Source organism: Sporothrix brasiliensis (genome assembly GCF_000820605.1).
Source record: "Sporothrix brasiliensis 5110 chromosome Unknown Cont20, whole genome shotgun sequence".
In the NCBI taxonomy this organism is placed as follows: domain Eukaryota; kingdom Fungi; phylum Ascomycota; class Sordariomycetes; order Ophiostomatales; family Ophiostomataceae; genus Sporothrix; species Sporothrix brasiliensis.
In genome coordinates this window covers 494,522-510,715 of record NW_024467139.1, presented here as the reverse complement: position 1 = coordinate 510,715, position 16,194 = coordinate 494,522, and the positions used below count along the sequence as shown (strand labels likewise).

General features: G+C 54.4%; 2 protein-coding genes across 2 annotated transcripts; one reads left to right on the top strand and one right to left on the bottom strand.

Annotated features, from left to right (window-relative positions):
- Window positions 1-11,486: 11,486 nt before the first annotated feature.
- SPBR_08027 (uncharacterized protein) lies at window positions 11,487-11,753 on the top strand (the record flags this gene model as incomplete). Its single annotated transcript, XM_040766277.1, has 1 exon — window positions 11,487-11,753. The coding sequence occupies one exon, from the start codon at window positions 11,487-11,489 to the stop codon at window positions 11,751-11,753; it is 267 nt and encodes an 88-aa protein (XP_040616136.1).
- Window positions 11,754-13,829: 2,076 nt separating this feature from the next.
- Window positions 13,830-16,022, bottom strand: SPBR_06767 (DNA methyltransferase 1-associated protein 1; the record flags this gene model as incomplete). Its single annotated transcript, XM_040765023.1, has 1 exon — window positions 13,830-16,022. The coding sequence occupies one exon, from the start codon at window positions 16,020-16,022 to the stop codon at window positions 13,830-13,832; it is 2,193 nt and encodes a 730-aa protein (XP_040616135.1).
- Between the last annotated feature and the right edge of the window lie 172 nt (window positions 16,023-16,194).

Sequence of the window (16,194 nt, the reverse complement as noted above, 5' to 3'; positions counted from 1 at the left end):
GAAGCTCAAGAAAGATTAAAAAATCGACCAAGCGGCCGTCTGGCCATGGGCGGACGTGAAAATGGGGGAGGGGGGGGGTGTACTGTGCAGGAGAGGCAGAGCGCAAGGCCGAAGCAATGAGCTGAACCAACAACCAAAGAAGGCGTGCCGACGCTGTGCATCTGGGCGTTGCGTCTCGCGCGCTCCACTGGTCGAATTGGGGAAGGGGAGGGGGCGTGGCAGCCGCTCCTTCCATTCGTCGTGTTGCGCTTCGAAGTCTTCGATTCTTCCATTTCCATTTGCTGGCCTTCCAGTGGTCTGGCCCTCTGTTCCTTCACTGTTGTGCGCTATTGGGCCATGTTATTTGGCGGTCAGGGGTGGATGCGAGAAAAGTAGAGGCGGAAAGAGAGGGGGTGCGAGTTTCGGGGGGAGGGGTGTGCGGATCAATTGGGTGTTGGGATGGGCGGCACTGGGCAAGCGACGAAGGTGGCCAGCCAAGCCAACGCGCGGGCCCAGAGCTATTTTTGCTAGTGCTCAGAATGTGGGTGGTTCCTTCCCCCAACCCCAGGCGGCAGGCGGCAGTGAGGTGATTGCCCTGTGCAAAAAGGCATTTCGACATTTCACAAGCTGTCGCTTTTTCCATTTCATTGTGTCGCTTTTTTCTTGTTCCAATTTCAGGTGCTCATATCCGCATTGTATGAATTGTATGAGCGTCTATGTCATGCACGCCATGCAGTCCCCGGCTCGCTGCTTGCTGCTTTCTGCTTTCTGCTTTCACCCTTCCGCTCTTCCCAGGTTTTTGCTTTGCTACTGATCTGTTGGTGGTCCGGTCTATCCACCAATGTGAGATTTGTTTTACCTTGCCGTGAGCGCTGTGAATGCCATTGCACTCGTGTGGAGTAATACAGCAGTGTGTCTGACGTACTCATTGCTCTCTGCGTGGCTCTGGACGTAAGATAATATACTTGCATGCCCATATTTTGGCGTAAATGCTACTCAGCAGACATCCTTGCAGCAAATATAGCAGGCCATACGTCGCCGCGGATAAAACAGAAGCGTCCTCTCGAGGAGAGCGGCGATAGCCTATTGCCCCGTAGTAAGATACATTCAGAGTGAGCCGCAAAGCTGTACGGAAAGGGGGCGTGTGGCCATCGCTTTCTCCCACAGTTCCGTCCTCGTTCCTCACCTGGCCCCTGGTCGGGCCATCTGGCCAGCCAAAAATAAGTTTACACACGACGTGCACAGTGGGGCGACGGCGACTGCAGCAAGACGAAAGACAGAGACGAGACAGCAGGGGTTGGGCGAACCAGAAGAAGCGGAGCAGGACGACAGGAGACCGAAGCCAGTGGTCGAATAGGAGAGGGGGCCAGACTTGGGCGGGCGCTTGAGTTTTGGCGCGCGATTAATAGTGCGCCAGTTGCTTTGGAAGGGGGCGGGGGGGCGTGTGGCCGGCGTGACGAGGTGGCTAGCTTGGGATATGCCTCGGGCAACAGAGGTCTTGTTTGCAAGACCTTGATTGGGGCGCAGATTGGCAGATTGGAGATTGGGAGATTAGCAGAAAAAAAGATACAGATTCAGACGAGGGCCCGAGGAAAGGGTAAAAACGGCCCCCAACTTTTTGATACCACTGACAGGAGCGAGTTTGGGATGCGCTTGCCATGATGCAACCGAGATTCTGAATGTTTCCTCCTGCATAGTCTCGCCTGTGAGTTGACGTTAAGTCCTCGGATGTTCCTTGGATCAGCATCTTATTCCGTTACTATTATTATACCATTTTCCCGTAGTCGCAAGCGTGGCTCCTGCCCTGGCCAGGTCTGGACCTGCTGGGCTCTGGACTCGGCACCGTCAGCCCCATGCGTCTCGCATCTCGGCCAGCCCAGTCGACCTTCCGAGTCCCTTCAGTTTCTGGGCCGCACAATGGAGGAAGGGCCGTTTGACGTCAGGAGCTTCGTGGCATGCTGAGAGGCGAGGCTAAAAGGTCAAACAGCCGAACAGCAACGAACATCGCCTACCACGCATCTCCATGCGAAGCAGCTGCCTATCTGAACCGCACCTTCCTCGTAGGGCAATAAGAAAACAAGGCCCGCTCCGCGAAAGAGGTCTTCCCGTCAAAAATCATAGCTGCCCATGCGTCACGTAAACGGCAGGCACGATGCACGGCATGCTGGCCCCAGCTCAGATACACGGTATGCAGTGGGGACAGCATGACATCCCGCGACCCCACGAAGAGCAAAAGGCATGCACGCCTGTCGGTGCTAGGAAACGGCGTCTCGGGAACGTCGTTGCCTCAGCTGCCCGCCGTGATGTAGCACTACAACCTCGTCAGAAAATCACCTGCTCAGATCTTGGCGACTACCGAATCCATTCTTCTCTGCGGTTTTATCGCTTTTCTGCAACTGTTTGGGTGTTTCCATTTTGTCCACAGGACCAGGCTTCGGCTTCATCTTCATACCTTCTTCCTGTGTGCGGCGCCGTGCCGTATGCCTTTCAAGGGCTCCTTGTTTTCATAGCGTGTTATGCTACTTCGTAGGTATACGTTTGTTAGTGTGCACTAACCCTTACGCACACTCCCGTCGCCTGTCGCTGCCGGCCGGGACGCGTCGCACCTAACCACACTAAGTAGACAGCACTAGCTCCAACAGCTGGGCGAGGCCCTAACTGTCGCTAGTGCAAAGCGTGCCTCAGTGCGCCCCAGCGGGGCCACACTGTGTGCCTGGGGAAGCGAGGCTCCGTCGGTGCGTCGTTTTGAGCCGTTCATAGTAAGGCAGGGTCGATAGTTCACGATGCGGAGTATAGACGAAGTGGTTTTCAAAACGAAATACGAGGGAGGGGGGGGGGGCTTCGGCTATATCCCAAACACTGGAACAGGAAAGATTTTTTATGCAAAGATCATAAGTGTTCACAGTAATTCGTACGCTCGTCATGAACACGGAGCAGCAGAGGACATACAACATCGTTCTCACAGGCAGCCTAGTCCACAAGGCCAAATGCGGCTAATGCTGTTAATGGTTACGGAAGATGTCGTTTGGATCCTTTTGCCTTCTCCGACGCAATTAATACTTGCAAATTGAGCGCCCTTCGGCTGAGACCATGGCCGTTCTCGCTCCGTCAAGGCACGACTCGTGGTGCACCGCATGGTCCCTCGTCCCCCGAGTTCTTGCCGTTTGGGCATTTGCTTGTTGCTTTCTATTCATAGCCGGCTTGCGATTTCTGTCTCCGGCGCAGCATGAATGGCCGTCCCAGTTTCTTGCATTTTGCAGCTGCCTGTGTCCAAGGAAACACAAAGGAGCAGGTACGAGTGCCTCGCAATGACTCTGCAAACTATCGCACAATACACTTAACGAGGCCGCATCTTTTGTCGACCATATTTAGTATTCGCCAGCGACTGCAGAGTATGTCTACTCTATGGGCTGATCTCGTATCCAAGCCTTGCAGTCCATCTCATACGATGTATTGTGCCGTTCGGCGGTCGCAACATGGGCGAGTCCCAGCATCTGTGTGACAGTAAACAGGCGAGTAGCCCTTTCCTAATTCGCACATCCTCCGCTCGTCCACTCTAAGTAGACATGGGCACTCGAAAAATACAGAAAGCCAGTGTTCCAGTGTTTGTTGTCAAGAGTGCACCATAAAGTGCTCCGGTTCCAGTGCGCCTGCCGTGTCATACTTTGTCTGGCCTTTCAAGACCCACCATCCCACCTTCCCCCGTCTTGCGTGGCTAGCCTCACGCCCCCCCTTCGAGCCGCTCTTTCTTTCCCTGCCTGTCTATAGGGCCTGACCACGCCTTTCCCACACCCCCGTCTGCGCTTGCGTCGTCAAAGCATGCACTGGGGGGAAGGAAACCCACTCATTTCCCCGGCAGGAGCGGGTATGAATGGCCAGGGAGCGAACGAAATGCGCCCAAGCAACGAAACCAGACAAAGAACCAAAATCTTGCCACACCACACCATCCGCGCTGAAAAGCGTGCGACGTGTCTTACATGCCACTCTGCGGTCCCTCCTCTGCCGCATGCCGCATGCCGCATGTACCCAATACTCGGATTCCAGGCGGCAGCTTGCCCCTGGCCCTGCTGGACGTTTTACGAGTACGAGGTACCACATACTGGCGCGAAACGAAAGCCTTACTGCGACCCCGTTGATTTGATGGAGAAACAGAAAGGAACTTACGCCCAAAGCGGCAGTTTCCCGGTCACCGATCAATAGCACAGGAAAAAGAGTCCCATCCCGTACGTCGTATTACGGCGTAATTTGTGAGTTTCGGGTACCAAGGGAAGGAACGGCATCCACCGCGCGCGGATTCCAACTCTTTGTAGAAACGCGCACGAGGCAGGAACGATAGGCAGGACGATAGGCAGGAACGCCCGTCCGCCGCTTCGACTCGCAAGAATTCAAAATGTTCCGCAGACGTTGCACGATTTGAGACACAGGTTTGCGACCGCAAGAAACAGGAGAAACAAGAGAAACATACCAAGGCACTGCCAGGGTATTTCCAGGGCACACGCAGGCGTACCATTACACGCCATGGCACACCACCGCCAGCGCGCTCGCCTGTGATTGGAAGTGAAGCGCTGCAGAAGCTGCAAAAGTCCAACGGGAACACGCGGATGTGTCGCCCTGCATTCGTCCAGCGTCTCTAGCGTCGCCTACCACTCGACCGCGGCGCGCTCCAACTGCTCCAACTGCTCCAATGGCTCCAACGGCAGCGTCCCCTTTCTGCTTGGTCCTCTTTGTCGCGCCAGCCAACCACAGCTCGTAGACGCTCCAAACGCTGGAACGCTACTTCCTCCGGAGCCATATCTTGAACATGTATTCTGCACCTGCCTGACATCTCCGGATGGCCCTATTGCAGTCTTTCAACGCAATACTCACTTGTGTAATCACTCCACTGTACGCACAGGAAAGGGAAAGAACGATGCTCGATGGGAGCTCGCTAGAGGATCTTGAGAGGCTCGAAGGAACAGATGGGTGGATTACTGGGCTAAGAAACAAAGAAGGAGCGATCAATCATCGGGGCAACTACCAAAAAGGAAAGAAGAAAATCTCGAAGAGGTATGAAAAAAATGGAAAGAGCGAGAAAGAAACTAGCCCACCGGCACCATGAAGAGAAGAATAAAAGCAGCGTGGCTTCAGGGTACAAAAGGGGCATAATGAGCATGATGAGCATGATGAGCATGATAAGCGAGATGGGTCCACGCTACGATGGATGCCTCTTGTCCTGCATTCCGTATTCTATTTTCTTTCATCGTGACTTCGCTCAAAGGCGGTTTGGCGCGGGTAGTTCTTGCCCGTTTTCTTCTATTTCCCGTCCACCACTATTTCCCTTTTGAGCAATTGCCCTACGACGGCGCCTTCTCGTTTTCTGCCATCGACCGACCGAGGAAAACAATCTACTTTTCGGCCCCTTTTCTGAACTGTAGCTTCCGACGGTTGGATCAGCATGGAACGAAACAAAGCGAAATGAAATGAGACAAGAAGAAAAGTACTCGTACGCACGCTTTTACGACGGACTTACGGCTGCGACTTCCTATAGCACTGCCCACAGCACTGTCCACTCGTCATCCTGGCCTGGACACTCCCCAGACACGACAAACCAACCGGATCGAATGATGGATCCGGCGTGCTTCAGGCCTCGAACTGCCAGCGTGTGATGTATGAAGCAACAAGTTCTGGAACCCTAGTCTCGCGCCTGGACTCGCCAGGTCTCAGCGGCTTTCCCCACCCGCGTCTACCGGTAACTCGACAGAAACAGAGAAGACCGCAAACGCCAACGCACAGATGCAACCTCCGGTGCAAGTCAGAGGCATGGGATGTAAGATAGCAGATTGGCCCAGTCACCCCGACATACAGGCCGGCCATTGCTTGGATTTTCCCATGACGGCCCCCATTGCATGCAATTGCAACGCAGTACGCCGAACCTGACCAGCGTCTCCAGAGGTCTGACAACGGACGACTGTGAACGACAACAGCTAACAAAGATTTCTCACAAAGGACGACACGTCTTTGCCTTGATCTCACGGCCAGGGCAGATTCTCACACCATGTTCATCAGGCACAGTGCAAGCTCATGGGAAATCAAAACGGGCCTAATCGTTACGATGCTGGGGGCCCCTTTAGGACCTGTTATCAACTTTCAACCCTAAACCCATGTAGGCAAGTTTCCCAAAGCTCGGCGTACCAGTGCAAAGACGCAAACCTCATAAAAAGGACCCGGTACCTGCAATACATGCCGCAGGGCAGGTAACGACACTTCGCGGCAGTGCAGGGCGACGCGAAAGATACGAGCTTGAGCTTGTGTGAGGTGACAAAAGCGCACTGCATTCGCGCCTAGTCCCCCGAACGAGCGTCTCGTCTCTGTAATTCGTATCCTCACGAACGACCTTCTCGCAAATCCTCATCTGCGGCAGTCTTACAAGCATGATGAGCAACTACAGGGGTCTCTCCTGTCCATTCTTTTGCCCCGTATCAAACGATAAGAAAAAAGAAACAAATCCTCTCGTTTCACCTGATATGAAGGAACAGCCCGGAGAAGCACATTACGGCACAATCCCCGTTTAGAATTCAGGACCACAACCACTGTGTAAGCCAAAACCTGAGAGGCTTCTAGCGAATGTGCACATCCTTTTGCTCTCCAGCGCATCCCTGTACTGAGTCGACCTCTCCCCGACCAGGCCTGTGCTAAATAATGACAACTGGAGCCCGCCAACGGCACTGCGCACTCTTGGAGTCAGCCATCTCTGTCCAGAGGCAGGAACTCGGGCAGGCATTTTTTCGTCTAAGCGTCCCGCAGCTGCTTGCCCCGTATTACAGAAGCTGACAAACTACTTTGGACCTAGCACCACAGTCGACACGGCGCAGACTCACGGTCAGGCAGGCAGGCAGGCAACAACTACGACGTTCGACTGCGTTAACTATTATTCCACGAGGTATTACGGGGTACACGCAAGTGGACCAGGGGGACGAGCCCCAAAGGGCCGCGGCGAGCCACCCAAGGAACGCCATGGGCGTTTGGTCACAACCTTGCGATCCATCACGCTACAACCATGCTGTCGAGTAGCGCGGCGGGTAATGTTTCCGAATTGGGGAACGAGCTCAAAAGCTGCTTCACAACACGGTAAGCTTCCCGTATATTCGTACTCTGTATGCGAACGGTCCGTATGAGCCAGTAGTCGCCATACTGTGCATCAGTTTCGTTTGACAGACAGACCACTGATGCAACAAAGAGTAAAGCAGGTTGGCTCTTCGGGCAACAATAAACAACCGGACGGCCGATCAACGAAGCGGTTGGCGCTTTCTGGTCCCTTTTGCCTAAGAAGCCAGGCTTTCTTTCCCGCCCCCAATCAACAGAACGATGTTAGTCGACCGCCAACGCCAGGTCAGGCTGAACCAGGACTAGCCAACAAAAGCTGTTTCTCACTTCCACTTTTGTCAGGCAACAATACTGCAGGATAAACCCGTTCCTTGAAGCCCCCTAAGCCAGGCCTTCAAAGTACCAGCTAGTCTCGGCCTCGTCTTCTTCTTGCTCCCGCTCGTACCCGTGGCCGAGCCGCGACCGTCTTCTCTCGCATGCCCCCCTCGAAACAAGCCCGCTATCACTATCATCTTGCAGGAATGGCGAAACAACCAGGTCAAAGAGAAGTGCAAACCTTTAGTTTGGGAAACAAAAAAACAAACAGCCACGAAACAAATGTAGCCGGAAAATTGTCTGCACGTGGGAAAGCGAGTACTACCCAAAAGAAGAAAAAAAAAAAAGAGAAAAAGAAAAAAAAAAAACAAGTCGAAACATGGCCACTGACTGTGGTTGTCGACGACCTATATTTAGAAGCCGAAGGGCTCAACCGCCGTTTCCAACAGGGGTCCAATTGAAGACCAGTGTCTTCAACCACCCTTCGCGGCCTACGAACCGTGCTCCGTCAAGCCTCGCCAACCAACAGACCAACATTGCTGGGAATATGGCAACAGGCAAACGCCTCACAGTACATGGTCATTCACACAGCATGCTCAGAATGCAATTTACAAAACAAAGTGTGTCTAAAGAGCTGGATGCAAAATCAGAAACGAAGGCCGAGCGCGGATGGCGGAAGAGGCAATGGCCCTGGCCTGCCTTTTATCGGTTCCTGGCAAATCTTTTGTTTTCAACGCGCTTGTCTCGGAACTAGAGAGTTCGAAGAGTCAAGTCCAAAAGGCATCGGCTCCGACGTCTCGTGGCAGCCAACGGAAACGGGCAAGAATGACGCTCTCCAATGGCAAATACAGCACAAGTGCGTTATCAAAGTCTATCGTCCAATTGCACCTGCAGGTTGACAGTTTTACGTCGTAATATTCTGCAGGGGCGGTGAGAGGAATGGATGACATCCCATTGCCTGGGCTTGTTTCAACACAGACTTGTCGACAGTCCGTCGCCTTTCCATACAAGCTACGGAATAGAAAAAAAAAAAAAAAAAAAAAAAAAAAAGAAAACATAATCGGCGTCCAAACAACAGTGACCGAAGAAGAAAATGCATCAGAACACGGGCAAGAAGAACAAACGAATGGGGAAACGGTTTGCAACATGGGCGTACAGCCCCGGCTGCAGGCACGTAACAAGTTCCATACATCAGCGCAAGCGCCACAGCGGAGAGCAGCAGTGATCGTCGTCTTGCTCCAACACACTCCTTAGAAGCATATCCCTCACCAACAGACCAGACAGCCCAATACGAGAATGGTAGCATTTCTGCAAAGGGGACGATTAACGATGGCCGCCATATGCTTTCGCCCTCGAGCGTCCGCTTCTCTCCAGAACCGGTGTGCGTTCAAGGGGTCCCTGGTGAACACGACGTGCTTGTAAGCCTGCTCCGCAGAGAGAAAACGGTTCAATGCAAGTACGACGTACGACGTACGACGTGCGGAGTATTACGTCGAAGGATGGATGGCCGCCTCGTCCTGACTGCTTACATGCACACTCTCAAACAGAACGGAGATGACCAAGGGGATCGATCGTGTGGTATTTCTAATTTTCTAATTCTGTGAAGAGAAAATCCGGACCAACAAAACCGGGTCTCGACGACAAGAATAGAAACAAGAGTAACTACAGCAGTAAGCGAAGCGGGAGAAACGAGATTGCAATGGCACACAACATGGACGAAGAAAGACTATCGACAGAAGCATGCACCCGCGAAACAAACAGGTCCAATGACGCTTACCAACAGCACCACCGACAAAGTGCAATACGGCTTTCTTTCCTATTTGTGTTATCGGCCAGCAAATTTACGACTGGGTGAAAAGCTCATTTTGAACCGGCAGTTTTTGCAACATCACACCCCCTTTTTGTCGGCTTTATGAACTGCCAAATGCAGGGCGCGGCGCCTGTCGAACACGGCGCAAACGCTCACACCCACTCCATACGTGCCCGGCCCTTTCGTTCCATGGCGAGATTGGGACGAGATTGGGACGAGATTGGGATACAGCCATCTGCACAACATCTTTTAATTGCAGAGTACGTCTACTGGTCAGCCGGGGCAAATGAGAACATGGCGAGCGCCGCCATGAAAAAATTTAGCACGACACACAATACGAATGGTCGGGCCCGGCTGAATTCCAGCAGCTATGGTTTTTGCCAAACTTCATCTATCTGGCCCCCTCGCAGTTAGCTGCGGGCCACGACGAGGATGGCGAGAGTATTATTTTTAGATACGCTTCGCATGCTTACTCACGGTGTTGCATTATTCTCGGTTCCGTCTTTTGTTGCTTCTTGCCTTGTGTCCTGCCTCTCCTTTCTCGTTTCCGTACATCGCTGTTCGCGTTCTGTCTTCTATCTTGCCCTACATGGTGCTTCTGCTTTACGAGATTGATACCGTTCACCACTGTCGCTGTCTTGGCGAACGACCTGCTACCTGCTACTTCAGGCTCGTCCTTGGCCAGTCTCTGGTCACTTGGTCTGCTCCACTCGAAGCGACGTCGAGATATTGTTTTGGGGGCCGTTTTTCCCAACTGCCTGGTTGACTGAATCTTGTCCGCATGTTGTCTTTGCGCATTGTACACATATAGAGCCCCATACCGTCCTTGTTTGACTCGGTTCCATGCGCATACAAATTTTTGCTGTTTATTTTGTTTTTTTCTCGTCATGCGGGCGGATAAACTACGATGCACGGGGACCCGATATGAGGCCCAAAATGCGGCCGTCTTTCATTTCGTTTATCGTCGTTTCTTCCATGTCGTTCGCTCTCGTCTGTTGTCCAAAGCCTACAACCCTCAACATTGACACGAGACATGGTGCATTGCAGTCCCGCCTTTGTGCAGGGCCAGTGAGGCTTCTCACCTATTGCACCTGCAATGACCTGTCAGCCAGTTCCCCTTCCCGCCGCCTTCCGCAAAGACTTTTCTTTTCGTGTTTGCGACCCCATCCATACCGGCTGAAACCGCGTCGTCAAGGCGAGTGGGTTGTCAACTCTGGACGACGTCAACCTATGGGCCACAGAGCTCAGCAACTCGTCGAGACATTATCCCAAACAAAGCCAAGTCCTTCTTAGGATATGACAATTATCGCTGTTTCTAGGTAAGCATATGACCTGCATCTCAGCTTCGAGAGGGATGTGCTGTTTCTTTGTCATTTCTTTTGTCGTTGTTTTGGGAGTTTTGAAGTTGCGACTTAGACGAGCGACCCACTATTGTCAACATTCACGAATCAGAGACCACCATTGCCTCCAGCACCAAATAGCCGCTCGTTCAACAGCTCTAAGCGCCCATCCATCAAACACGGACCAACAGAACCAACGAACCAACCAGGGTCTGGCATAGGGGCAAAAATAACGAGGCGTGATGTGTGGAGTACGACACTGGCCAACGCAACACAAGCAGCAAGTTGCATGGACGACAGTATCGATCCCGAGCCCATCCATCTTGACGAGGTCGCTCATTTGGTTCGAGCTTTTCTCTCTTTTTTATATTTTCGTTTCTATTTTTGGTTTTGGATCTTGCCACGGCATCAGGGCTCCGTTTACCACGCTATCGTCGAATGGGTCCATCCCCGCATTCCATGCTTCACTTTTCTTTTTGCTTTATCTGAGACTCACAATGGCCTGAACGAAAACCCCAAGCTTTGTCACTCGCCTGCCGGAGTCGACGGCTGCTTTTCAGCTCCTATCCAGTCAAGGGAGAGAAAGGGGCTTCTGGGATGCAGTCTTGTGGTATGTGCAGAGGGTAGCAGCGAGTAGCTCACGTCCAGGGCCAGCGGCCGCCAAGGCTACGGGGTAGGATCATGATCATTGATCATCTATTTTTGGCGTCGCGAATGGCCCCCAACGTCAACATTAACACCTCTCTTCGTCCCAGTACGCCCCTGCCCTGACGTTATCGTCCACCGAAAGCCCCTGTCACCTTCTCCGGGGTCGTCGAGGACGTGGGGTGAGGCGCCGACGGCAAGCCCTACGAACAAACAAAACACATGTCGGCCCACCTGTCGCAGCCAAACAGCTCACGGCACCTGTTTGCGCTCAAGGCTGTCCAGTTGTCCATGTTCGCAGTCCACGAATCACAATGGAAAGAAACGACGACACTTTGCACCCTTCGCAGCGCCAGCAGACTGACCAAAGGGGAACGCCAATGCGGCTAGCCGCCGTGCACCCACACAGCAACCTCCACACAGAGCACATGGAGCACATGGAGCACACGCGCAGCAGCTTGCGGCGACAGAGATCATCTTCATCACATATGCAGGTACCGGTCGCCTTCAGCGTCACGCTGCCGCCGCCGTGTCTCGACTCAGAGCACAGCAAGGATATCCTACCACCGCCGGCAGCCTAGCTCACCGTGGAAAGGGCTAGCCGCCGTGCCCAAGGCAGTTGAAAGCTATTTTTATCATTTTTATCATATTGTCTGCCGAAGTATCGGCGGTCCATCCTGGTTCACTAACATGATGCTTCTTTGCGATTCTGGAATGCCACTCTGTCTTCGACTCTCATCTATCGCCACGTCTATCGACACACCCCTGGGGAACGAATCGACAACAACGACGAAACAGTCGGGCTACGATACGCCGGCCCATGACGTACCCTTGGACCCATCACCCGCGGTCAGGTGTCTTCGGCCTTGCCCCTACCATCTGCAATTGGCCCTTGGCCTTGTCTCGCATCACTCCGTTCTATATTGTGGAGTAAAAGTGCAGAAGCAGAACCTCACTTATTCGGAGCCATGGCACGTGTATCTGCAGCCAAATCATACAGCGGCTGTGACATCTTATGTGATATGAAATGTGATAACCCCCAACTCGCTGACCATCTCTGTATATATATCTTTAAGCGCGGGTGGCACGGCAGCTCTCGATCCGGCAAGCTTAATACAACGACTGTCCTAGCCTGAGTGTGCAGGTCTATGATACGGGTCAACCGCCTGTGCATCGCCGCCTGCTGGATGTCCATGCCCTCAACTGTCCGTTCTGTTCTTTGTAGGCCCTCCTCACAATTTGTAGAGAATCAATATCTAGGAACTGGGCATGGAGAGCGATTTGCATAGCAAGGCTAAAAAGAAAAGAAAACCAGCATGGCGCAAACCACAGTTACCGAGAAAGATGTCCATGTCCGGTGTTAAGACCCGCGCAGGAACAGGACTAGAAACAGTTGTGAATAGCTGCATGCTATGTCGAAAATGACGCCAAAACAATGCAGATGGGGGTTCATTTTCCGCTGTACCTTCCCTCTGGCTTGCCTTACATTGTGCCTTCCTCATTCGGGTCAGCCATTTGTTGGAGAAACCTTATTCTATTTTTGCAATCACACAGGGCAGGCGCGCTCCAACCGGGCGGTTCCTGCCTGCAACCCGGCGTCACCTAACGTCACCCCCTTCACCTCATTTCATTTCTCCATTCATTACGACGTTCATCGACGACAGATTGGCCCTTGTTGGCCGATGATGTTTATTGTCACCTTCTACGACGTACATCCGTTTACCGCCGGGAAGGGTTGAAAGAGATGACGTTCTTGTTTTTCCTAGTTTGGGTGTCGGCTGTCCCCTGCAAGACCGCTCCTGCCATTTTCTAGTCTTGCCGTCAGTGGCCCCGGTCGCTTAAGGAGGGCGGATCTCCCAAGGGTACTCCCGCTGCTTAATTTAGCATCAACTGGAAACGACGTGAGACGACGCAGAAGGGAAAACACGGAGATCTTCGTCGTTTCTTTCACGCCCCCTCCCTCATGACACGCGCACTGGGTCCATCACGTTGGCCATCTCGACCCCTTCAACCTTAATGTTTCTATTTTAAACGAAAATGCGACTGTCATTCTTGCATATGGCCCTGCATTTGACAGTTGAAAACGAAAACAAAAGAAAAATGAAGATAGCGCCGGTGCGAAGACAGCGCCGGTGCATCCTACGGAGATTGGAGTTTCGTTTTGATCACAGCAAGAACCGAACGCAGAAAACTAGGGTGTCGATCTGGCATTTGGATCGTGACCACTGGGCCGCGAGCCAAAATCTATTGTTAGAAGCGATGTGGAGAAGTTCGAGGCAAGCCGGCTTTTGGATTTTGTTTCGTCGACAGCGACGAGGCTCTGAGGCAGCCTTTCTTGATCCCGGACAATGGCCACGTACGTCCGACGTCGCCCGTTCTGGTTTGCCTTGGACTCACAACATCCATTGGCCCCGATGGCGTCGACAGTGATGCTGCTGTTGTTTTATTTTGGTGGCGTGCCGGTTTGAATTTTACCTTGCACAGTCTTGGCACTCGTTTACATGCCCCCTTCACGTTTGGGGCAGATGGAGTTGTTTACTTTTGACGTCTCAAGCCCTAAAAATGCCGTTGGCTTTGCATTACAGTATGGATACTAGAAGAGTGTACAGTAAAGAGTAGTAGTCCGAGAAAAAGAAAACAACGAAGCAACGGCGAGATCACTTCTTTTGCCGCTTCGAGCTCTTGTCGCTCGCCACGCTGAGCACGCTCGCACTCCGCTTGTGTGCCGAGCTAGCATTGTTGCTGCTGCTCCCAGGCCGCGAGCCCGACCGTGTCGTCCGGGCCTCGTGCACATCGCCACTGCCGTCTTCCTCTTTGGTCGGGACAAGCTCGTCCTTTGTCCTTGTGACCGTAGTCTTTTTGTCACTCTCGTTGTCGCCCTTTTGCTCGGATGTCGCCGCTGCTTCGTCGGCCACCTTGTCGTCGGACCTGTCGGCCTCTTCTGCGTTCTTGTCGTCCTCACCCTCCTTCGTGCCCTTCCCGTCCTTCCCGTCCCTGCCGTCCTTTTTGTCCGCACCGGCACCCTCCTCGGTCTGGTTCTCGGCCTTCTTGTCGGCGTCGGCTGCGCCTTTGGTCGCCCCGTTCGTCTGTCCCGGAACAATGCCCCTCGCCCGATCGCGCTCGGCCTTCTTCTGCTCCTCAATCTTGATCTCGCCGTCCAGCTTGTCGCTCACCTTGCGCAGGTCCACCAGCTGAACCACCGAGTTGACCAGGTGCTCGAACTGGGCCGTGACGGACGCCGTCGGCATAAACAGCCGAGCAGGCATCTCGAGCTCGTTAAGAATGTTGCTGATGCGGAGCTGCTGTTGGCCGCTCTTGTGCGTAAACAGCTTGTTAATCTTTTCGTACCGGAACGTCGGGCCCGACCCCAGCCGCTCGTGGTACGTTACACCGTACACGTCCTGTTCCTGCTCCGTGAGCTTGCGCCGCTCCATCTGTAGCTGGCCCTTCTTGTTGTTCTTGCCGCTGGCGGTCGGTGTCGCCGCCACAGGCGTCGCGGGCGCCGTCGCAGTCGCGGCTGCTGCAGACGACGCAGCCGCTGCGGTCGGCGTGGCGGCGTCGGCGGCATTCGCCTTGTCGTCTTTGGGGTTGGCCGATTCGCGGCGGTTCGCGCCGCCGGCACCCGAAGCGGCGATGCTATCGCGCCGGCTGCCAGCATCGGCGCCAGCAGCACCCGCAGCACCACCACTGGCACCCGCCGCACCCGCTGCGCCCGCCGCTTCGCCGGCCGCCAAGCTCTTGCGCTTCTTGGACTTTTCGTTGCTGTACATGAGGCTCTGCAGCAGTGTCTGCAGACCGGCACTCGTCTTGAAGCTGCTAATGTCCTGGTCGGCAATCGGGAACTCGAGTCGGTGGTACAGGTCGCGCCGCTCGTCGTTGGTGCGCTCCGTGCGATCCATAATGCGGCGCACCTCGAACAGCAGCGCCTCTTCCTCGCGCACTTCCTCGCGCGACCGCATCAGCGCGTTGGTCACAAATGCCTTGCGCTGGCGTTCCTTTTCCGGGTTGAAGTTGGCCATGATGCCGTGTAGGTTATACTCGGCCTGTGTCATGTACTGTGCCGGCTTCTGGACAGCCATCATCTTGGCTGCAATCTCGTAGTACCGCGCTTTCAGGTCCTCCATCGTCCGGGACGCACCGTCCGCCGGCTGCGACGCTGGCACCACAGCCGTCGCGTCGGCGGCCGAGGCAGAAGGGGAGGATGCTGCGGCGCCGTCGGCAGGCCGGTAGTCGTAGCGATCCCAAATCAGCGGCCAGCGGAGATCAAAGTCCTTGACCAACTCCATCAGATAGTCCGTCTCCTCCTTGGTCCAGTCTGGGTGTTGCAGGTTGGCCGCGTACTGGTCGTCGCTGTATTGCGGCACGACCACGCGGACGTTGAACTTGGCAAATGCCGAGTCGTCCATGGGCTGCTCTGGCTCGCCTGGCTGTCCCTCCTGTGCCTTCGGGTCGTCCGTCTCCATAGCGTCAGCACCGGCCGCCTCGCCGGCCTGTGCCGCCGCCCGTGCATCGCCCCTGCTGCCCGCAGGTACCTTCCGCCGCCAGTGCCGCAGCACAAGGCTTTTGTCGTCGCGTGCCGAGTTGGTAAAGGCCCGCAGCTCCCAGCGCGCCGCCGGCTTACGGTTAGCGAGCCGCCGCTTCTTAATGTTGGAGAGCTGCGGCACAATCGAGATGGGGCTCTCGCCGCCGAGACTCTGCACCTCGCGCGCCAGGCCTTTGAGGTTCCGTGGTGCGCCGGCACCCAGTGCGTGGCCGCCCGTCCGCTGCTTCTTCGTCGGTCGCGAACCGGCCCCGCTGCTGCCATCCTGCGGCAGGTTCAGCACATCGCGTGCGTCGAGTGATGTCGCCATTGTGCGATGCGAATGTGAGCTTGTGCGAGTGGGTGTCGTCGGGAAAGGTTCTGATGATTCCCGTTTCGACCTTTTCCACCGTAGGGAATGTTTGGCGAGTAAAATCGATAGCAGTATTCGACGGTCCGCGTTACGCGTCGTTTGCGCTCATGTCGGATCGTCCGTCGTCAGG